Source organism: Eleginops maclovinus, chromosome 4 (genome assembly GCF_036324505.1).
Source record: "Eleginops maclovinus isolate JMC-PN-2008 ecotype Puerto Natales chromosome 4, JC_Emac_rtc_rv5, whole genome shotgun sequence".
NCBI classification, from domain to species: Eukaryota; Metazoa; Chordata; class Actinopteri; order Perciformes; family Eleginopidae; genus Eleginops; species Eleginops maclovinus.
In genome coordinates this window covers 688,666-713,945 of record NC_086352.1, presented here as the reverse complement: position 1 = coordinate 713,945, position 25,280 = coordinate 688,666, and the positions used below count along the sequence as shown (strand labels likewise).

Genomic DNA, 25,280 nt, shown 5'->3' with positions numbered 1-25,280 from the left:
ACACTAAACAATCCTAACAATCCCTAACAACACTGAACAATCCCCAACAACACCTAACAATCCCCAACAACACTGAACAATCCCCAATAACACTGAACAATCCCCAATAACACTGAACAATCCCCAACAACACTAAACAATCCCTAACAATCCCTAACAACACTGAACAATCCCCAACAACACCTAACAATCCCCAACAACACTGAACAATCCCCAATAACACTGAACAATCCCCAATAACACTGAACAATCCCCAACAACACCTAACAATCCCCAACAACACTGAACAATCCCCAACAACACTGAACAATCCCCAATAACACTGAACAATCCCCACCAACACTGAACAATCCCCAACAACACTGAACAATCCCCAACAACACTGAACAATCCCTAACTACACTGAACAATCCCCAACAACACTGAACAATCCCTAACAATCCCCACCAACACTGAACAATCCCCACCAACACTGAACAATCCCCAACAACACTGAACAATCCCCAACAACACTGAACAATCCCCAACAACACCTAACAATCCCAAACAATCACCACCAACACCTAACAATCCCCAACAACACTGAACAATCCCCAACAACACTGAACAATCCCCAACAACACTGAACAATCCCTAACAACACTGAACAATCCCCAACAACACTGAACAATCCCCACCAACACTGAACAATCCCCAACAACACTGAACAATCACCACCAACACTGAACAATCCCCAACAACACTGAACAATCCCCAACAACACTGAACAATCCCCAACAACACCTAACAATCCCCAACAACACCTAACAATCCCCAACAACACTGAACAATCCACAACAACACTGAACAATCCCCAACAACACTGAACAATCCACAACAACACCTAACAATCCCCAACAACACTGAACAATCACCACCAACACTGAACAATCCCCAACAACACTGAACAATCCCCACCAACACTGAACAATCCCCAACAACACCTAACAATCCCCAACAACACCTAACAATCCCCAACAACACCTAACAATCCCCAACAACACCTAACAATCACCACCAACACTGAACAATCCCCAACAACACTGAACAATCCCCACCAACACTGAACAATCCCCAACAACACTGAACAATCCCCAACAACACTGAACAATCCCCAACAACACTGAACAATCCCCACCAACACCTAACAATCCCCAACAACACCTAACAATCCCCAACAACACCTAACAATCCCCAACAACACCTAACAATCCCCAACAACACTGAACAATCCCCACCAACACTGAACAATCCCCAACAACACTGAACAATCACCACCAACACTGAACAATCCCCACCAACACTGAACAATCCCCAACAACGCCTAACAATCACCACCAACACTGAACAATCACTAACAACACCTAACAATCCCTAACAATCCCCACCAACACCTAACAATCACCATCCGATCCGTGTTTCGTATCTGTCTGTCTTTGTTTTGTGTTTTATTTTGAAATGTTTTCCCCTCTTGTGTCACGTTAAGCTTCACTTCCTGTCTGTGTTTCCCTCTGTGTCTGATTGTGTCATTGTGTTCACCTGTTGCCCCTGTGTTTCTCCTCCCCGTTCCAGCTGTTTCTTGTCTTGTGATTACCCTTGTGTATTTAGTCCCTGTTTCCCTTTTGTCTGTTGTTCGGTCGTTGTCATTTCTTCCCTGATCTTGTCCATGATACCTGCCTGTTCCTGTCGCCCTTCATGTCTGGAGCTAAGTGTTTTTCATGTCTTGTGTTCCCCTTGCTTCATGTTTTCATCATAGTTTTGACCCTTACCTGCTTCCCCTGGATTACTGCACTTGGGTCCTGTTTCCCCAACCATGACACAATCCCCAACAAAACCCAACAATCCCCAACAACACCTCTGCTGATTGGCTCTGCTCAACCTGGATTACCTGAAGAAACATATGTTCCGCTAAAACATTCTGGGTCCTGAATTTGGGTCCCCCCTACCCTCCCTTCATTTGACAGTTTACAGAAGACTGAGTGAGGAGTGTCTGTGAGACAGTGCTGCCTGCTGGGATGGAAACACTTTAGAGCAAACATTAATCAGTGATTACAGAAGATAATATCCCGTGTTATGAGCTGAATTTATAAACCTCTGCAGGGAACAGAGAGGGGGGGGGTTTTGAGTTAAAAAGGGTGGGTTTACCCGCAGTCCGTGGAAGCGAGGATTGTTGTAGAAGAGCTTCATCTGCTCTGGAGGGAGGGGTCCCAGCACCTTCTGGATGGTGAACAGCTGATCAATCTCGCTCTCCCCCGGAAACAGAGGCTGCCCGTCACTCAGTTCCCCCAAGATGCAGCCAACCGACCACATGTCCACCGCCTTCCCGTACGGAGCCCTGCATCACACAGTGAGGGGTTATAGAGACCCTGCAGCACGCAGTGAGGGGTTATAGAGACCCTGCAGCACACAGTGAGGGGTTATAGAGACCCTGCAGCACAGTGAGGGGTTATAGAGACCCTGCTGCACAGTGAGGGGTAATAGAGACCCTGCAGCACAGTGAGGGGTTATAGAGACCCTGCAGCACAGTGAGGGGTTATAGAGATCCTGCTGCACACAGTGAGGGGTTATAGAGACCCTGCAGCACAGTGAGGGGTTATAGAGACCCTGCTGCACACGGTGAGGGGTTATAGAGACCCTGCTGCACACAGTGAGGGGTTATAGAGACCCTGCAGTACAGTGAGGGGTAATAGAGACCCTGCAGCACAGTGAGGGGTTATAGAGACCCTGCATCACAGTGAGGGGTTATAGAGACCCAGCAGCACAGTGAGGGTTATAGAGACCCTGCATCACAGTGAGGGGTTATAGAGACCCTGCAGCACAGTGAGGGGTTATAGAGACCCTGCTGCACACAGTGAGGGGTTATAGAGACCCTGCTGCAGAGTGAGGGGTTATAGAGACCCTGCATCACAGTGAGGGGTAATAGAGACCTGCAGCACAGTGAGGGGTTATAGAGACCCTGCATCACAGTGAGGGGTTATAGAGACCTTGCAGCACAGTGAGGGGTTATAGAGACCCTGCTGCACACAGTGAGGGGTTATAGAGACCCTGCTGCACACAGTGAGGGGTTAAAGAGACCCTGCAGTACAGTGAGGGGTTATAGAGACCCTGCAGCACACAGTGAGGGGTTATAGAGACCCTGCAGCACACAGTGAGGGGTTATAGAGACCCTGCAGCACAGTGAGGGGTTATAGAGACCCTGCTGCACACAGTGAGGGGTTATAGAGACCCTGCAGTACAGTGAGGGGTTATAGAGACCCTGCAGTACAGTGAGGGGTTATAGAGACCCTGCATCACAATGAGGGGTTATAGAGACCCTGAAGCACTCATCAGAGGGGTTATAAAGACCCTGCAGCACAGTGAGGGGTTATAGAGACCCTGCAGCACAGTGAGGGGTTATAGAGACCCTGCTGCACACAGTGAGGGGTTATAGAGACCCTGCTGCACAGTGAGGGGTTATAGAGACCCTGCATCACAGTGAGGGGTAATAGAGACCCTGCAGCACAGTGAGGGGTTATAGAGACCCTGCATCACAGTGAGGGGTTATAGAGACCCTGCAGCACAGTGAGGGGTTATAGAGACCCTGCTGCACACAGTGAGGGGTTATAGAGACCCTGCAGCTACAGTGAGGGGTTATAGAGACCCTGCAGCACAGTGAGGGGTTATAGAGACCCTGCAGTACAGTGAGGGGTTATAGAGACCCTGCAGCACACAGTGAGGGGTTATAGAGACCCTGCAGCACAGTGAGGGGTTATAGAGACCCTGCAGTACAGTGAGGGGTTATAGAGACCCTGCAGCACACAGTGAGGGGTTTTAGAGACCCTGCAGCACAGTGAGGGGTTATAGAGACCCTGCATCACAGTGAGGGGTTATAGAGACCCTGAAGCACTCATCAGAGGGGTTATAGAGACCCTGCAGTACAGTGAGGGGTTATAGAGACCCTGCATCACAGTGAGGGGTTATAGAGACCCTGCAGCACAGTGAGGGGTTATAGAGACCCTGCAGTACAGTGAGGGGTTATAGAGACCCTGCAGCACAGTGAGGGGTTATAGAGACCCTGCTGCACACAGTGAGGGGTTATAGAGACCCTACAGTACAGTGAGGGGTTATAGAGACCCTGCATCACACAGTGAGGGGTTATAGAGACCCTGCAGCACACAGTGAGGGGTTATAGAGACCCTGCAGCACACAGTGAGGGGTTATAGAGACCCTGCAGTACTCATTAGAGGGGTTATAGAGACCCTGCAGTACAGTGAGGGGTAATAGAGACCCTGCAGCACAGTGAGGGGTTATACAGACCCTGCATCACAGTGAGGGGTTATAGAGACCCTGCAGCACAGTGAGGGGTTATAGAGACCCTGCTGCACACAGTGAGGGGTTATAGAGACCCTGCAGCACACAGTGAGGGGTTATAGAGACCCTGCAGTACTCATTAGAGGGGTTATAGAGACCCTGCAGTACAGTGAGGGGTAATAGAGACCCTGCAGCACAGTGAGGGGTTATACAGACCCTGCATCACAGTGAGGGGTTATAGAGACCCTGCAGCACAGTGAGGGGTTATAGAGACCCTGCAGCACAGTGAGGGGTTATAGAGACCCTGCTGCACACAGTGAGGGGTTATAGAGACCCTGCAGCACACAGTGAGGGGTTATAGAGACCCTGCAGCACACAGTGAGGGGTTATAGAGACCCTGCAGCACAGTGAGGGTTATACAGACCCTGCATTACAGTGAGGGGTTATAGAGACCCTGCAGCACAGTGAGGGGTTATAGAGACCCTGCAGCACACAGTGAGGGGTAAAAGAGACCCTGCAGTACAGTGAGGGGTTATACAGACCCTGCATCACAGTGAGGGGTTATAGAGACCCTGCAGCACAGTGAGGGGTTATAGAGACCCTGCAGCACACAGTGAGGGGTAATAGAGACCCTGCAGCACAGTGAGGGGTTATACAGACCCTGCATCACAGTGAGGGGTTATAGAGACCCTGCAGCACAGTGAGGGGTTATAGAGACCCTGCAGCACAGGGTAACCGTGAGGGGTTATAGAGACCCTGCAGTACAGTGAGGGGTTATAGAGACCCTGCAGCACACAGTGAGGGGTTATAGAGACCCTGCAGCACAGTGAGGGGTTATAGAGACCCTGCTGCACACAGTGAGGGGTTATAGAGACCCTGCAGTACAGTGAGGGGTTATAGAGACCCTGCATCACAGTGAGGGGTTATAGAGACACTGAAGCACTCATCAGAGGGGTTATAGAGACCCTGCAGTACAGTGAGGGGTTATAGAGACCCTGCATCACAATGAGGGGTTATAGAGACCCTGCAGCACACTGAGGGGTTATAGAGACCCTGCACTACAGTGAGGGGTTATAGAGACCCTGCAGTACAGTGAGGGGTTATAGAGACCCTGCAGTACAGTGAGGGGTTATAGAGACCCTGCTGCACACAGTGAGGGGTTATAGAGACCCTGCTGCACACAGTGAGGGGTTATAGAGACCCTGCAGTACAGTGAGGGGTTATAGAGACCCTGCATCACAATGAGGGGTTATAGAGACCCTGCAGCACACTGAGGGGTTATAGAGACCCTGCACTACAGTGAGGGGTTATAGAGACCCTGCAGTACAGTGAGGGGTTATAGAGACCCTGCTGCACACAGTGAGGGGTTATAGAGACCCTGCTGCACACAGTGAGGGGTTATAGAGACCCTGCATCACTCATCACAGGGGTCATAAAAATGCTGATGGGCGTACCCCAGCAGCAGCTCTGGGGATCGGTACCAGCGCGTCGCCACATATTCCGTGTAGTTGGCATCGGTTCCCTCTGAGAGATTTCGGGCGAAGCCTGCAAGACAGGAAGTGACCAGCTTAATGAGGAGCTTCATCATATTGTTGCATTATAAGCTGTATCTCACCTCCACTGCTTGTTAGGTGGAGTGCAGACTATAAAACATGATCAATAATCCTATTAATGCTCCATTTAATATGGATTTCACTTTTTAATCATGGACAAAGATCTGATTGCTTTGTAGAATGGTGAAGGATGAAAACAAGCATACAAAATGGTTTTACAGACTAGGGTGAGCTGAATCATTTGTCTGCAGACACATGTACAGTTACATGTACAGTAACATGTATCTTCAGTAACATGTACAGTAACATGTATCTTCAGTAACATGTATCTTCAGTAACATGTACAGTAACATGTATCTTCAGTAACATGTACAGTAACATGTTCAGTAACTGCAGGGTTTTGACCTCCTTCCCGCTGTGCCGCTCTGTTGATGCAGCAGCAGATGGAGCAGACGCTGGATTAGCGTCTTGTTTTCAGACACGGTCCAACAACTGAGAAGAGGAAAGAGCTGAGAGGATGTACAGTACCAGTACCCCCCCCCCCCGCTTTATCATGACACTGTGTGTGTGTGTGTGTGTGTGTGTGTGTGTGTGTGTGTGTGTGTGTGTGTGTGTGTGTGTGTGTGTGTGTGTGTGTGTGTGTGTGTGTGTGTGTGTGTGTGTGTGTGTGTGTGAACTAATGGTTGGAATGCATGAAGGACACACAGCTTCAAATGAAGCCGCAACCCTCCTGAGGCCTGCAGACCAAAATACCTCAGATGAAAACACTGTGTGTGTGTGTGTGTGTGTGTGTGTGTGTGTGTGTGTGTGTGTGTGTGTGTGTGTGTGTGTGTGTGTGTGTGTGTGTGTGTGTGTGTGTGTGTGTGTGTGTGTGTGTGTGTGTGTGTGTGTGTGTGTGTGTGTGTGTGGTTCTCACCAAAGTCACACAGCTTCAGGATGTCATCGGAGCTGATGAGGAGGTTCTCTGGCTTTATGTCTGAGGAGGAAGAGCACACACATTAAGTAGTTCTATGGCAGGGTGTCGGAGCAAACACAGATTGTCATCATGATGTATTCATGGAGTGGTCTCTGTGTCGTATGTGTGCCGGGTGTTTCCTGCAGGCCTTTTGGAGATCGCTGAGTCGCCCTGAGCCAAACGCTCACACCGCCATCTGCTTCCTGCTCGCTGAATCTAGCCTCCAAAAGAGCATTTCTGAGCTGCCGGGCGTCAGCTAACCATATCAAACACATCAAAACATAACCCATTTTAGCAGAACCCTGTCTCTGAACAGCAGAGCCCCTTCCTTAATCTGGGGTGTTGGGAGGAATTCCCAATATATGTGGGGAATTGTGCAGCGAAACCAATATGGAGACTGGCCCGGGGATACACCCCCTTTTTATCTCATGTACCTTAAGGGCAGTCATGCAGAAACAGGTGAGCTGCAGGTAGAGCATCGTCTCCAACGTCTGACCCAGGCCTTGATATGTTGCTATGTGTAAAATATACTTTTTATATTGGCTACGTTATGAGAAATGAAGAAACATCTGAACAACTGTATTTGTGTAGCGGGCAGTTCTTTGGCCTTTTGCAACTTGAACTTCTTGAAGTTTATGAGATCTTTTGTTATTTGTAAAGTAGAAGGTATTTACCCCTGTGGACGATGTCGTGTTTGTGGCACCAGTGGATGGCTCGGATCAGCTGGAAAATGTAGCTGCGAACTTTGTCTGTCGGAACGCCGTTTGGTAATTCCTCCAGCAGCTCCAGCATGTTCTGATCAGGAAATATAAATACATAAAACACACCAGGAAGAGCGGGGGTAATCTGTAATGATGATGAAGGACTAACCTTCTCCACGTACTCGAACACCAGGTAGAGTTTCCCACGGCGGCGGAATGCCTCCTTAAGCTCCACAATGTTCTCCTGCTTCAGAGTCCGGAGCATCTTCAGCTCCCGCAGCGTTGTCTCCTTAACCTCTTCATTTTCTGCACACACACACACACACACACACACACACACACACACACACACACACACACACACACACACACACACACACACACACACACACACACACACACACACACACACACACACACACACACACACACACACTAAGACAGGTGTAAAGAGGTTAATGGTGGTGTTTTGGGTGAAGGTCTCGTGGTGCCCTCACCTTCACTGTCCTTGAATTTCTTGATGGCCACGATCTCATTGGTGTCCTAAGACACACAGAGCAGAGGGTCAGAGGTCACACTGCTCAGACTATTGATATATATATAAATATATAGCTCACTCTTCTATCTGAGGGACTATAATAACTGAATGCAAACAGGAGGAAGATGTGGACCTCGGAATGCAGAGAGGCTCGCAGAGAGGCTCACTGAGAAGCGCGGTGTCCTGCATGAAGTCTGTCTAGCCCCGTTTCTCCTGGTGTCCTACTTCCTGTTTCCTGCAGGCTGATCCCATATATAGCTCACGGCAATGCTCCAGTTAACCCCCCCATCCCCGCCCTCAGAGAGCCACTGGCTGCACCTCCAAGGCAGACAGATATAAGAGAGGAGATATAGATATAAAGAATTATAGACGGGTTATTTAATGTTTAGTAATAAGGTGGGACTGTAAATAAATTAAAAGAGGTGAAAGTTGCCTACGTGCCGCCCCCCCTCCCCCCACGACAGGACAACTGACTCCTCTCAAGGTGACCCACTTCCTGAAACTCCTCTAACCCTCCCCTCACTGACAGACCGCAAACTGGTGACCCACTTTGTGCAGAAATAACTTCTCCCTCGCGGGGGCGGTGGGGGCGGCTGGATGTACCTCTCCTCTGAATTTATATTACTGAGGGAATCACTGAGGGGGGGGGCATTCATCCATTGTCAAAGCTGGAACAAAGCCAGCACTCTGGTTTCAGACAGAGCATGAAAAGAGATGCAGCACAGGCTGAGAAAGTAGAGACGCTACATACTGATATACACCTGAACATCAGCAGGAGAGGACTCTTTAAAGTAGAGACTCTACATACTGATATACACCTGAACATCAGCAGGAGAGGACTCTTTAAAGTAGAGACACTACATACTGATATACACCTGAACATCAGCAGGAGAGGACTCTTTAAAGTAGAGACTCTACATACTGATATACACCTGAACATCAGCAGGAGAGGACTCTTTAAAGTAGAGACACTACATACTGATATACACCTGAACATCAGCAGGAGAGGACTCTTTAAAGTAGAGACACTACATACTGATATACACCTGAACATCAGCAGGAGAGGACTCTTTAAAGTAGAGACTCTACATACTGATATACACCTGAACATCAGCAGGAGAGGACTCTTTAAAGTAGAGACACTACATACTGATATACACCTGAACATCAGCAGGAGAGGACTCTTTAAAGTAGAGACACTACATACTGATATACACCTGAACATCAGCAGGAGAGGACTCTTTAAAGTAGAGACACTACATACTGATATACACCTGAACATCAGCAGGAGAGGACTCTTTAAAGTAGAGACACTACATACTGATATACACCTGAACATCAGCAGGAGAGGACTCTTTAAAGTAGAGACACTACATACTGATATACACCTGAACATCAGCAGGAGAGGACTCTTTAAAGTAGAGACACTACATACTGATATACACCTGAACATCAGCAGGAGAGGACTCTTTAAAGTAGAGACACTACATACTGATATACACCTGAACATCAGCAGGAGAGGACTCTTTAAAGTAGAGACACTACATACTGATATACACCTGAACATCAGCAGGAGAGGACTCTTTAAAGTAGAGACGCTACATACTGATATACACCTGAACATCAGCAGGAGAGGACTCTTTAAAGTAGAGACACTACATACTGATATACACCTGAACATCAGCAGGAGAGGACTCTTTAAAGTAGAGACGCTACATACTGATATACACCTGAACATCAGCAGGAGAGGACTCTTTAAAGTAGAGACACTACATACTGATATACACCTGAACATCAGCAGGAGAGGACTCTTTAAAGTAGAGACTCTACATACTGATATACACCTGAACATCAGCAGGAGAGGACTCTTTAAAGTAGAGACTCTACATACTGATATACACCTGAACATCAGCAGGAGAGGACTCTTTAAAGTAGAGACACTACATACTGATATACACCTGAACATCAGCAGGAGAGGACTCTTTAAAGTAGAGACTCTACATACTGATATACACCTGAACATCAGCAGGAGAGGACTCTTTAAAGTAGAGACTCTACATACTGATATACACCTGAACATCAGCAGGAGAGGACTCTTTAAAGTAGAGACACTACATACTGATATACACCTGAACATCAGCAGGAGAGGACTCTTTAAAGTAGAGACACTACATACTGATATACACCTGAACATCAGCAGGAGAGGACTCTTTAAAGTAGAGACACTACATACTGATATACACCTGAACATCAGCAGGAGAGGACTCTTTAAAGTAGAGACACTACATACTGATATACACCTGAACATCAGCAGGAGAGGACTCTTTAAAGTAGAGACACTACATACTGATATACACCTGAACATCAGCAGGAGAGGACTCTTTAAAGTAGAGACACTACATACTGATATACACCTGAACATCAGCAGGAGAGGACTCTTTAAAGTAGAGACACTACATACTGATATACACCTGAACATCAGCAGGAGAGGACTCTTTAAAGTAGAGACACTACATACTGATATACACCTGAACATCAGCAGGAGAGGACTCTTTAAAGTAGAGACACTACATACTGATATACACCTGAACATCAGCAGGAGAGGACTCTTTAAAGTAGAGACACTACATACTGATATACACCTGAACATCAGCAGGAGAGGACTCTTTAAAGTAGAGACACTACATACTGATATACACCTGAACATCAGCAGGAGAGGACTCTTTAAAGTAGAGACTCTACATACTGATATACACCTGAACATCAGCAGGAGAGGACTCTTTAAAGTAGAGACACTACATACTGATATACACCTGAACATCAGCAGGAGAGGACTCTTTAAAGTAGAGACACTACATACTGATATACACCTGAACATCAGCAGGAGAGGACTCTTTAAAGTAGAGACACTACATACTGATATACACCTGAACATCAGCAGGAGGACTCTTTAAAGTAGAGACTCTACATACTGATATACACCTGAACATCAGCAGGAGAGGACTCTTTAAAGTAGAGACACTACATACTGATATACACCTGAACATCAGCAGGAGAGGACTCTTTAAAGTAGAGACACTACATACTGATATACACCTGAACATCAGCAGGAGAGGACTCTTTAAAGTAGAGACACTACATACTGATATACACCTGAACATCAGCAGGAGAGGACTCTTTAAAGTAGAGACACTACATACTGATATACACCTGAACATCAGCAGGAGAGGACTCTTTAAAGTAGAGACACTACATACTGATATACACCTGAACATCAGCAGGAGAGGACTCTTTAAAGTAGAGACACTACATACTGATATACACCTGAACATCAGCAGGAGAGGACTCTTTAAAGTAGAGACTCTACATACTGATATACACCTGAACATCAGCAGGAGAGGACTCTTTAAAGTAGAGACACTACATACTGATATACACCTGAACATCAGCAGGAGAGGACTCTTTAAAGTAGGATTAATGTCCTGCAGCTCTCTGACTTTACACCTGCTTAGAGTTTGCGCTGAGGTTGTCCCACAGAAACACAGGAACGTGGGGTCCAGGTTGAAGGTCCAGGTTGAAGGTCCAGGTTGAAGGTCCAGATTGAAGGTCCAGGTTGAAGGTCCAGATTGAAGGTCCAGATTGAAGGTCCAGGTTGAAGGTCCAGGTTGAAGGTCCAGATTGAAGGTCCAGGTTGAAGGTCCAGGTTGAAGGTCCAGATTGAAGGTCCAAATTGAAGGTCCAGGTTGAAGGTCCAGGTTGAAGGTCCAGATTGAAGGTCCAGATTGAAGGTCCAGATTGAAGGTCCAGGTTGAAGGTCCAGATTGAAGGTCCAGGTTGAAGGTCCAGGTTGAAGGTCCAGATTGAAGGTCCAGATTGAAGGTCCAGGTTGAAGGTCCAGATTGAAGGTCCAGGTTGAAAGTCCAGGTTGAAGGTCCAGGTTGAAGGTCCAGGTTGAAGGTCCAGATTGAAGGTCCAGATTGAAGGTCCAGATTGAAGGTCCAGGTTGAAGGTCCAGATTGAAGGTCCAGATTGAAGGTCCAGATTGAAGGTCCAGATTGAAGGTCCAGGTTGAAGGTCCAGGTTGAAGGTCAAGGTCGAAGCTCTGCAGTGAGCGATTCAGTCTGCGATCCATGTGAGGAACGTCATTCCTGCAGATCTAAGTAACGATCAGCTGCAGTGAGATCTTTATCCATGTCTGAGATCATCGCTGCTTCACAGACTCTCTGTTATCATCTGTCTGCAGCCATGAAGCGTTCAGGGAGCTTAACCACGCCAGGAAAATCTATACTGTGCCAACTTCAGCTGCCAGGTACACCCCCGCTCCCCAGCAGCATCTCTTCCTGCCAGCGTGCGCATCATATGTTGCTGCTCACACACTAACAGGAGACATCATGTGATCCCTCGCTGCTCACAACATGCAGGAACAATGGATGGATCTGAACACACCTGTTATTCCTGCAGAGTTCATTATCCAGAAACATCAGAGGAAACGGTCTTACTATTTGATACTCATCAGGAAATACTACGCAGTAAAATGTAACTAAATTACATAAAGTAAAATCTATCTATCATTTATATATATTTACCTTATAATACAAATCAGAATAACAGAAGCAGTAGTATAAAGACTATCGAACATAAAAAATGAAGACAGAAGGCTGTAGCCCGTGTGTGTGTGTGTGTGTGTGTGTGTGTGTGTGTGTGTGTGTGTGTGTGTGTGTGTGTGTGTGTGTGTGTTGTTAAATAAACACTCTCACAGCTCTGTGTACTCTCTCTCAAATGTTCCCACAATAGCGCGTCTGAAGGAGTCTGGGTGTGTTTGAACAGTTTCACTGATTTCTTGATTCTTTCTCTCCGATGAAACCGAGTCCCCTGTTAGAGGGACTCATTCTTATTATACACAGTGGGGAGAACAAGTATTTGATACACTGCCGATTTTGCAGTTTTTCCCACTTACAAAGCATGCAGGGGTTGTAATTTTATCATAGGTATTTCAACTGTGAGAGAGGAATCAAAAACAGAAATCCAGAAAATACTCTTTGTTTTAAAAAATTAGTTTGCATTTTTTTGCTGAAGAAGTTTTTTGATCACCTCCCAAACCAGTAAAAAATTCCCGGTCTCACAGACCTTTTGGGTTTTTCTTTAAGAACCCCCTCCGTTCTCCATCATTACCTGTTTAAACTGCACCTGTTTGAACTCCTTACCTTATAAAAGACCCTGTCCACACACTCACAAGGGCCCAAGTCCAGAGAGCTGTGTAAGGCTCAGGATAAAATGTAGCCCTCCCCGGGCTGGGATGGGTACGGGACAAAGGAAAAGCAGCTCGGTGAAAAGGCAACAAATGTTGGTGCAGTTTTTAGAAAAGGGGAAAAATTCAAGATGGGTCAATCTCCCTGGGTCTGGGGTCCATGGAGATCTCACCTCGTGGGGCATCAATGACTGGGAAGGTGAGGGATCACCCCAGAACTCACGGCAGGACTGGTAAAGACCTAAAGAAGCGGGGGACCCCAGTCTCAAAGAAACCATCGTAAACACTACCCCGTCTGGATTTAAAACCCTGCAGCGCACGCAAGATCCCCCCTGCTAAACCCACGAGGTCCGGCCCGTCTGAAGTTTGCCAATGACTCTCTGGATATCCAGAGGAGGAATGGGAGAAGGTAAGTGGTCTGAGAGAAAAAAATAGAGTTTTTGGTCTGAACTCCACTCCCCGTGTTTGGAGGAGAAAAAGGGATAGCACCCCCCCAAAACTCATCCCAACCGTGAAGCTGGAGGTGGACACTCTTCTTTGGGGGTTTTTCTGCAAAGGGGACGGGCCCGACTGCCCCGCTTTGGGGAAGGATGGAGGGGGCCTTTTTTTCGCGAGATTTTGGGCCAAAAACCCTCCTTCCTCAGTGAAGCATTGAAGAGGGGGTGTGGCTGGTTTTCCCAGCAGAAAAAACGCCCGAAACAACACCGCCAGGGAAAAAGGGGTGCTGTAAGAAGCATTCAAGGTCCTGGAGGGGCCTCCCGTCCCAGACCTAAACCCCAATAAAAAATCTTTGGGGGGAGCTGAAGCCGTATTGCCCAGAGACACCCCCAAAACCTGAAGGTTTTGGAAAAATTTTGGAGGGAGGAGTGGGCCCAAAATCCCTGCTGCAGGTGTGCAAACTGGTAAAGAACAAAGGGGAAACGTCATTTTTTGTAATTGCAAAAAAATTTCGTCCCGGTAAAAGTTCTTTTCTGATGTATCAAAACTTCTGTAAAAGCAGTAAAATGCAAATGAATTACCAAAAATATACGATGTGATTTTCGGATTTCTGTTTGGGTTCCCGCTCTCAAAAGCGAAGAGACCTACGATACAAATGGAAGGACCTCTGTGCTTGTTAAGTGGGAAAACCTGCAAAATCGGCAGGTAAAAATACTTTTTCCCCCCACTGTATTTAGGAAATAAACAGAAAGGGGCCCACACCCAGAAACACCGAAAAACAAGCTGACTCATTTCTTTTCATAAAAGCTACATGCCACAGCAAGCTGTGTTTGAATCTGTGTGGGGTTCAGCCTCTGTGTTATCGCTGGGGGCATCACACTCTAACAGTCCGGGTTTAAAATCATTGAACAATGGACTGAACTGTCTATCAAACCATGCCCAAGGGGACTTCAGCAAACCCAGAAGGTTGGGTCTCACATAAATAAATATACTTTATTAGAGTTCAACAATGGCATATAACCAAAAACAAGCTCTGGTTTCCCCAAAGGCAACTATTTATCTCACGGTCCACACTCATTATTCATCCGTTTTCTGTTTTTCACCCTGAAACCCCGCATGCAATGTTGCCTGTTTATAGGATGAACAATTCATCACCTTATTAGCATTTACCACTAACAAGGTGATGAGTATGGAAAGCCAATTGGCCCTATTCCCCGTTAATTAAAGTTTTTAGAAAAAAACCTAAATTTTTACGGGGGGTTTTGTTATAAAAAAATAAAACCCCCTTCTGTTTTACATAGCCAAAAAATTAAAAAGTGTCTGAAACCAATCAGTAAAAGAGAAAAGCCAGCCCCAAAGCAGTGTAGAGGCAATTTCCTGACTTTGTGGGCCTTCGTGAACATCTTTCCCAGATTGAGGGGATAAGTTTTAAATTTGCCTTTAAATATAAGCATCAAAAAAATCAGTAAACAATATTTCCCTCTTTCCTGTCTTTTAAAAATAAAATCGCCTCACCTTTTTGTTAAACTATAATTAAATGTGGGGACAATAACCCGTTTGAGGGAGTGGTTTAAAGGGGGGGCTGCCATTGGGAGTCCCGGGCTAAATCGCGGGGAGAGTTGTTTACCCTTTTTTTTAAAATGTTTCCTTTAAGACCCCCTTACAGTCTTTGTAGAAAAGAAACTTTTAAAAGGTCTGCTTTACCTTAATTGACCCGCTGCTTAGAAAAACAGCGTTGTTCTCCAGAGTTTTAGGTGCTAGCCCCTTCTGCATTCATGTTCACAATTTCAATCTCATTTTTTTTAACAGATGGAGGAACCGCTGAAGTGGGGGATTTTTTTGGCCTTTGCCAGGGCCCTTCGGAGACCCGAAAGGGTTTTTCCAAACACCCACAACTGATTTCCCCCGGAGGGCGGGCCCAGCAAGTTTCCCGACGCCAACACCTGTCCCCTTATTCTGGGGTGCAGTATTTTGAATATAAAAATTTTTGAAGGCCCCATAGAAAATGGCATGAGCTGGGCGGGCCCCAATTTGGGGGTAGCTTGGAAAATTAATGGGGAAATTTTTGGGTTTATAAAGTTACTCTTTTTGTCCTCTGTTTATTTCCCTGCCCTTTTTTCCTCCTTTTTAAAATTTTCCCTCCCCCCCCCTAAAAATTTCTTTTTCTTTATTTTTCTTTTTAATTTTTATTTCTTTTTAAATAATAAATTTTTTAAAAATTTCTCCCCCCCCCCCCCCCCCCCCCCCCCCCCAACCCCCCTTTCACGAAAATGTTTTGTTTTTTAAATTTAATCGAATTATTATTGTTTTATTATTTTAGATACATGTATTAAAACATTATATATATGGTATCTTTATCCATATGCGAAATAACATCTTTGTGTTTTTTGCACATTTTTTTATTGTATTTTAAAATTTGTCCCCCTTCCTTACAAAAAATGATAAGTTTTGCCCGTGAAACTATATCCCACCTATCAAAAAAAGGGTTTCCCCAGATTATTCAGAAATGTATAGAAAGGGATCGCAAACACTGCAGCATTTTTTGCTTGTTTTTATTGTACGCTTCAGAAAAATTTTATACATTATAGAACTACGGGGGTTGAAAAATTTTAAGGGAGGTCAAGTGAATAAAAAAGATATCAGCGTCTAGGGTTTTTCTGGTGATCTCGGATTTTGGGGAAAGGAATTAATAAATTATTATTTTTACTTAAATCACATAGATTTAAACTTTAACTTGTATTAACATTGCGTAAATATGAATGCAAAAGACGGGCTAGCACCTCAAAACTCTGGAGAACAGACAGCTGTTGCTAAGCAGCGGGTGCAATTAAGGTAAAGCAGACCTTGCAATAAGTTGCATTACATACAAAGACTGTAAGTGGTCTTAAAGAGATCATTTTAAAAAATGGAGATAAAACAAGCTCTCCCGCCGATTCAGACCCGGGACTCCCAAGTGGCAGACCCGCACTTTAACCACTACTCCTCAAGACGGTTATTGTCCAACAGCAGTTTAGATTATAGTTATACAAAAAAGGATGAGGCGATTTTATTTTAAAAGACAGTGAAAGCAGGGAAATATTGTTATACTGATTTTTCTTGATGCTTATATTCAAAGGCAAATTAATACTTAGTCCTCTCAATCTGGAATGATGTTCACAGCAAGGCCTCACAATGTCAGGAACTTGTCCTCTACACATTGCTTTGGTCTGGCTTTACTCTTCACTGATTGGTTACAGACACTTTGAATTTATTGGCTATGTAAAACAGAAGGAGGGGTTCATTTTTATATAACAAAAACGTTTTCAATAGTCGCATATAGTCGTGTAAATACGGGCGTTATTATCGGGCGAACAGTGGCGCAGTTGGCTTTCCATAGCTGGGAGTCAGTGTGCAGCTGTGTGTTCATAAAGGAAGTGATGGGTCAGGATGAGGGACATCTTCTGGAGACACTGAACGTCTGTATCAAGGCGGCTTTATTATCTGTATCTCTTCGTGTGTAGATGCTTTAATGTTAGCACGGCCCTGCTGTGTGTGTGTGTGTGTGTGTGTGTGTGTGTGTGTGTGTGTGTGTGTGTGTGTGTGTGTGTGTGTGTGTGTGTGTGTGTGTGTGTGTGTGTGTGTGTGTGTGTGTGTGTGTGTGTGTGTGTGTGTGTGTGTGATTATGTGAGACATCAGAAACCCATTCAGATTCCCATGGATAAATTAATGAATGCACACTGCTTTCTATATTTGCCCTACATGGTAATTATCCCTTTAAATACACCCAGCGTCACACAGCTGCAGCCTTGTGTGTGTGTGTGTGTGTGGTGTGTGTGTGTGTGTGTGTGTGTGTGTGTGTGTGTGTGTGTGTGTGTGTGTGTGTGTGTGTGTGTGTCTGCTTGAAGGGAATGATTCTGAGTCTAGGTTTTCATATAGCTGAAACGTGGACGCTGCACCTGAACCTTCATGCTTCCTGATGGGCAGAGACAGAAAGCCTTTAACTGGTTATCTTTAACTCATGCTGCAGTGATGCCTTGTAATTAAGAGTGTGTGAGAAGCTGCAGGAAGACCCACGCCCTTAAGAAACACACACACACACACACACACACACACACACACACACACACACACACACACACACTTCATCAGCTGCAGCTCCAGTTGTTAAACGATACCATGCTTAACAACAATAATTATAATAATAATACATTTTATTTGTAGCACTTTTCATTTCAGCAATCTCAAAGTGCTACAAAGCAGGAAAAATAAATTGTTAAAAGGAGAACCTGTAAAAGACGTTTAGCAAAATGCTTTAGGTTTCGTAAAAACATCTGTAGTCTGTGCTTACAGTATCACAGGTACAACTATCACACAAGGTTCTGCAGCCCGGTGCAATCTGCAACTTTTGACCAAACTACAGGAACTAACGCTCTACAACAGACCTCTTCCATCAGGAGGAACTGCAGCTTCAGAGAGGATGCAGATATAGAAACTCAGATCAGAACTCATGCAGAAACATCTGCAGCAGCTCTTCAACACATGCAGCATCTAGAGAACATTCAGCAGAGGAAACATGAGCAGTTTACTGAAAGCTGCAGAAACCAAACGCTGCAAGAAGCTCCAACACAACGGAGACCAGGGGACACTACAGAGAGACGCACACAGCTGGAGACCAGGGGACACTAAAGAGAGACGCACACAGCTGGAGACCAGGGGACACTACAGAGAGACGCACACAGCTGGAGACCAGGGGACACTAAAGAGAGACGCACACAGCTGGAGACCAGGGGACACTAAAGAGAGACGCACACAGCTGGAGACCAGGGGACACTAAAGAGAGACGCACACAGCTGGAGACCAGGGGACACTACAGAGAGACGCACACAGCTGGAGACCAGGGGACACTAAAGAGAGACGCACACAGCTGGAGACCAGGGGACACTAAAGAGAGACGCACACAGCTGGAGACCAGGGGACACTAAAGAGAGACGCACACAGCTGGAGACCAGGGGATACTAAAGAGAGACGCACACAGCTGGAGACCAGGGGACACTAAAGAGAGACGCATACAGCTGGAGACCAGGGGACACAAAAGAGAGACGCACACAGCTGGAGACCAGGGGACACTAAAGACAGACGCACACAGCTGGAGACCAGGGGACACTAAAGAGAGACGCACACAGCTGGAGACCAGGGGACACTAAAGAGAGACGCACACAGCTGGAGACCAGGGGATACTAAAGAGAGACGCACACAGCTGGAGACCAGGGGACACTAAAGAGAGACGCATACAGCTGGAGACCAGGGGACACAAAAGAGAGACACACACAGCTGGAGACCAGGGGACACTAAAGAGAGACGCACACAGCTGGAGACCAGGGGACACTAAAGAGAGACGCACACAGCTGGAGACCAGGGGACACTAAAGAGAGACGCACACAGCTGGAGACCAGGGGACACTAAAGAGAGACGCACACAGCTGGAGACCAGGGGACACTAAAGAGAGACGCACACAGCTGGAGACCAGGGGACACTAAAGAGAGACGCACACAGCTGGAGACCAGGGGACACTAAAGAGAGACGCACACAGCTGGAGACCAGGGGACAGTAAAGAGAGACGCACACAGCTGGAGACCAGGGGACACTAAAGAGAGACGCACACAGCTGGAGACCAGGGGACACTAAAGAGAGACACACACAGCTTATTTTAACGATGTGATCACATGACTCCTTCTGATGTCACTGCAGATCTGCTGTTAGCTAGCTCGCTAACGTAGCTAACCGAGTCCGTTCAGATACCCTGAAAAGCATTTCCAGTTCTACATTTTTTAAGAAACTTTATATGAAGCTGAGAAAGTTGTATCGGCCACTGGATTCCTAACCTTCTTTATGCAAGAAGAACAGGGAACACTGTGTGACAGAATAAAGTGATGATGATGATGATGATGATGATGTGTGTGAGGTCTTACCTTGTGTCGGCACTTCAGAACAACTCCATAGGCTCCTGGAAACACAAACAGCTAAATCAACTGAAAGACACACACACATATTTGACTTTAGAATACTCACGGTACTGCAATATCCCAACAGTACAAAAGTAAGAGGTATTGCAAACGTTCCTTTGATTTTGGTTTGGGCAGTTTTAAAATCGATTTCACATAAAGGACAAACACTATGGGGTCAGATCAGTCTCATGCAGTGTTGTAGTACTCGAGTCCGACTCGTGAGCTAAATGAGTTTGAATTATTTTGAGTGTTTGATTTAAGCAGTGGCGGTGCTTCAATAGTGGGCGCTTGGGCGCCGCCCACCCTGACTTTTTGAGTTAAAAAACGTTATATATACAACATAATTGAAATAAGAAATGTACCGTGTTTATGGGTTAAATGTGTATGGGAGACCACTGTCAAGAACCGCTAAAATGTGTCCGGACATAATATATTGCCATTCGCCTTTTCTGAGAATAGGCAGGTCGGCTACCGTCCGTGGGCGCCGATAACATGGGAGTCTATAGGAGAGCTTATACTTTTCTCAGTCATTTTAGCAAGGATAGCTTTTCATTGGGGGATGAAACTTAGATCTGTGGGCGCAAAGATCAATGGCATTGTTTCTTAGTTCAATGTGACATTCTTAGATACGCGATTGGACTATTTCGGCGAATCAGCATCGTTATCATTCCCTAACCACAAGCGTAAAGAGCAGCACCGTAGCTAGCTGAAACTTAGATTGAGTGAATATGGCGACATCGATGGCTGAGAACTCCGTGCAAGCTCTACTTAAAACACCGTTTCATCGACTATCAGATGTCGAAAAGAAGAAATTGAAAGACTTGGGACCCGAGCGTCCGGATTTAAACATTCAACAGACGACCACTGATCGCGGGAGAACCTACACTCGGACTTTCTCCTCAAACTTGTATGCTAAGCGGAATTGGTTAGCTGGTTGTACAGTGAGCAATGCCTTTTTTTGTTTCCCTTGTCTGTTATTTCAAAGTCCTGGGGCTGAAACACTTTGGACTACAACCGGGATGAAGGATCTAAAGCACTTCACACAAAAATGTAAGAAGCACGAATGTGGCCGCAGCCACCTAACCAACTGTCTTAAGCTAAACCTCTAAAAAAGTGCTATTTAAACCGTGCCGCCCAACTGCGCCCCCCCAAAAAAAAATGTTCACCAGCCGCCACTGGATTTAAGTTAATTGGAGGGTCTTTTCATGGAGAGCATTGATGCTGTTCTATGGTGCTTTCTGCCTGTTAGTGCGTACGCATGTTTTTGTGACGTTGAATAGAAATCCATGTATGGGTTATTAAAAGTTTTGCCATGTTGTGATGGGGACTAATCCACAGACCCGAAAAAAGGGCCTGTCTACTTTTTGCGTTTTTTTCTCCCTAGTTATGCAAGTTAAAAGTCCAATGTTCTTGTCTATGAATAAATTTTAAAAAAACATCCCCCCTCTGTTTTTTTGTCAAATCGCACCCTGCAAGTACGAACCGGGTGAGCGTCAGGGGAGTCTCAAAATCCCACACACAGGAGTGCACAGCGATCCATGCACAGAGGGCGGTGTGTGTATCAGGTTCAGCGCTTTGACACGGAAAACAGATGTGTGTGGATCAAAGATACACATGTTAAACTCTCTTCTGTATTTGGATTCTATTTACATGTATGTGAAACGGAACACATGTGAGTGGATCCTGAAATACAAGTGTGAATCCTTCTGTGTGCATTTGTGTATTATGAGACTGATCTGACCCCATAGAACACCTCCATAAAGAGGAAAGGTGGCTCGGGAAGTAGGACACACACACGCACACACACACACACACACACACACACACACACACACACACACACACACACACACACACACACACACACACACACACACACACACACACACACACAGAAGAAGGTCGTCTGCAGCTCTCAGTGATGAAGCATCGACTGACCCTCAGTCCAGAGGAAAAATCTATAGACCTGGGTCCAGAGCAGCTAACAACTAGAGCCCTACTGAAAACAACACACACACACACACACACACACACACACACACACACACACACACACACACACACACACACACACACACACACACACACACACACACACACACACACACACACACACACACACACAGCCTTTAAATCCATCCTACAGTTTCAAACTGTAGCATGAGCAGTCTCTGGCTCTGTGTCTCTGCAGAGTGTCCAGCAAACAGACACATTCAGAGGACCACAAGGATAAAACTACAATCCCATAATGCACCTCTGCTTTTTCCACAACAGCACAGAGACATTAATTCACAGTTCCTCAAAGACATTTAGAAGCTTGTCCTCACTGGGCTGTGCGTTCTGGCTCTGAACAGCTGGCTGTGCAGCAGAGCGAAAGCGCTCTGATGCCGCTCAGTGAAACACACCTGTGTGTTCACCTCACCTGAGGATGTGACACAGTGAACAGACACATACAGCTGCTGATGATTTACAGGTAAAGACATGTTTACCGAGGTAACTAATCTCCTGTATCAGGGTAACCTGGTTCATGCAGGAGTCAGAACTCTGGGTATTGGATCAGATTTTTAAACAGTATGAATCAAACATGAAACTTGCAGGAGGAGACTGAACAACAAAGTGTGTGCTTCCATTATTCACGGGTTTGAAGAGTTGAATAAACGAGATAAATAAAAGAAGAGCTTCAAAAGGGGATGTTACTGTAACCTGTTATCAACGGAGTAACGAAGCGTCATACAAAGGTAACTCACCTTCCCCCACGATCCCAAGGACTTCAAATTTGTTCATCACATCACCGGGGTCAGGGGTCTTCATCAAGAGGAAAGCTGTTAATGCAGGGGGTGGGGGTTCAGCTGGACGAGGCCCCCGAGGGCCAAACACCGGCTTCACGACATGAAGTCCAGCTCATACCTGCTTCAGGGCCCGCCTTCACCTGCACACAGAAACACACTCTCAGGGAGATCCTTATTTTAGGAAAGCGTTTAAATAGCTTAATTCAAACTCCTTTCTCTTGTTATTTATTTGTGTCTCAACCTATACAAATAAATGAAAATATAAAAGAATAAACTAAATAATGAGTTACTTTATTCATTCTGATGGATTGAAAGTGAAAATAAAATAAGGAAATGAAGATGAATGATGTAGTAATTGTACGTCACTTTTTGATCATCACGTATTTATTCAGATTGGATTTGTATATATTCTGCTGTAGTTTTGAGGCATATTTTGATGGTTTGTTGTTATGCTTTTTGTATTTCCTGGCAGTAAAGAGCCTCTCTCTCTGCCTCCTCTTGCAGTATCTTCTCTGGCTCTGAGCTGCAGAGAGCAGTGATGCAGCTGCTGTGTGTGGAGGATTCAGATCCACCAACAGTGACTCATGCGTGGTAATGCACTGAGACTGAGGATCCAGAATACACACCTTCACACTCCTCTATCATCATCGTTATACACACACCTGCACTGGTTTGTTACCATTAACACAGACCTGATATCTGTGTGTCACGCACTTCCTGTTGCTTCTCTGAGGAAACCTCTCACCTCCTCAGCACACACACACACACACACACCCTCTGATGTCGCTGTTCTGAGCATGAACCCTGCAGCTGCCCACAGGGAGAAGCTGCTCTCAGAGACAGGTCTCTGCTGCTGGAGGTAAACCCAAGTTATAAAAACAGAAATCATCTGAAACTGACCTGAAGCTGTGGAGGGGGGGGGGATTCCTCTTGGGCTTCCGGTGTAGATATGATCATCCCCTCAGACTGTAGTCTGTTTAAGATGATATGAAATAAAGAAGGTAATGGAGATAGAAAGTCCACTCAGTCTGTGGTGGAGGAATGAAGCTTCACCACCCACCCGCGGAGGGATTTTCATGCAGCAGCAGCAGCAGCAGCAGCAGGGACAAGGTCTCCATGGCAACAGGCTGAGTGGCGGGCCCACAGCCAACCAGAGCGCAGCAAACACTTGTATATTCCAACGCCCCCTCGGTGTGGGCCAATCAGAGAGCAGGACCAAAGAAAGGCACGGGCGTAGACAGTGTTGCGGTCTGTTTCGTTGGGGGGGTGGGGGGGGTAGTATTGTTCTAATTTCTCAATTACATAATTCACTAGATCACACCTCGCGTTCAGGATGATAACATTGAAAATACCAAACAACATAAAACATATAGAGATCTGTAACAGTAAAAATAACACATTTTAAATTACACCTTTACAAAAATGAAACCGTGAGGAAACAGAACAGAAAGTTTGCGGATTAATGGAAGTCTAAATATGTTTTGTATCCCAAAAGGCTAAACTGCACTTAATGTGAAAAAATACATGCTAAGGATGCTAACAAACAAGCCCTTATTTTCGATACAATGTGGATAAAATACAGAAGAGAGTTTTTTGGAAAGAAACTGAAAGGCATGGAAAAAAAGTGCAGTATGTAGAGTCTCTACTTTAAAGAGTCCTCTCCTGCTGATGTTCAGGTGTATATCAGTATGTAGTGTCTCTACTTTAAAGAGTCCTCTCCTGCTGATGTTCAGGTGTATATCAGTATGTAGAGTCTCTACTTTAAAGAGTCCTCTCCTGATGATGTTCAGGTGTATATCAGTATGTAGAGTCTCTACTTTAAAGAGTCCTCTCCTGCTGATGTTCAGGTGTATATCAGTATGTAGTGTCTCTCCTTTAAAGAGTCCTCTCCTGCTGATGTTCAGGTGTATATCAGTATGTAGAGTCTCTCCTTTAAAGAGTCCTCTCCTGCTGATGTTCAGGTGTATATCAGTATGTAGAGTCTCTCCTTTAAAGAGTCCTCTCCTGCTGATGTTCAGGTGTATATCAGTATGTAGTGTCTCTCCTTTAAAGAGTCCTCTCCTGCTGATGTTCAGGTGTATATCAGTATGTAGAGTCTCTCCTTTAAAGAGTCCTCTCCTGCTGATGTTCAGGTGTATATCAGTATGTAGAGTCTCTACTTTAAAGAGTCCTCTCCTGCTGATGTTCAGGTGTATATCAGTATGTAGTGTCTCTACTTTAAAGAGTCCTCTCCTGCTGATGTTCAGGTGTATATCAGTATGTAGTGTCTCTACTTTAAAGAGTCCTCTCCTGCTGATGTTCAGGTGTATATCAGTATGTAGTGTCTCTACTTTAAAGAGTCCTCTCCTGCTGATGTTCAGGTGTATATCAGTATGTAGTGTCTCTACTTTAAAGAGTCCTCTCCTGCTGATGTTCAGGTGTATATCAGTATGTAGAGTCTCTACTTTAAAGAGTCCTCTCCTGCTGATGTTCAGGTGTATATCAGTATGTAGAGTCTCTACTTTAAAGAGTCCTCTCCTGCTGATGTTCAGGTGTATATCAGTATGTAGAGTCTCTACTTTAAAGAGTCCTCTCCTGCTGATGTTCAGGTGTATATCAGTATGTAGTGTCTCTACTTTAAAGAGTCCTCTCCTGCTGATGTTCAGGTGTATATCAGTATGTAGTGTCTCTACTTTAAAGAGTCCTCTCCTGCTGATGTTCAGGTGTATATCAGTATGTAGAGTCTCTACTTTAAAGAGTCCTCTC

The 25,280-nt window shown here is 45.5% G+C and overlaps 1 protein-coding gene across 1 annotated transcript in view; it reads right to left on the bottom strand.

Annotated features, from left to right (window-relative positions):
• LOC134863836 (cyclin-dependent kinase-like 5) overlaps positions 1 to 23,584 on the bottom strand; it is a 50,018-nt gene extending 26,434 nt beyond the window's left edge. The window contains 9 exon segments of the mRNA XM_063882565.1: positions 2,185 to 2,374; positions 5,784 to 5,874; positions 6,799 to 6,858; positions 7,512 to 7,632; positions 7,708 to 7,844; positions 8,036 to 8,081; positions 19,711 to 19,745; positions 22,494 to 22,675; positions 23,436 to 23,584. Coding sequence (XP_063738635.1) covers positions 2,185 to 2,374; positions 5,784 to 5,874; positions 6,799 to 6,858; positions 7,512 to 7,632; positions 7,708 to 7,844; positions 8,036 to 8,081; positions 19,711 to 19,745; positions 22,494 to 22,557 — 744 coding nt within the window. The 5' untranslated portion in view covers positions 22,558 to 22,675; positions 23,436 to 23,584.
• Positions 23,585 to 25,280: the final 1,696 nt, after the last annotated feature.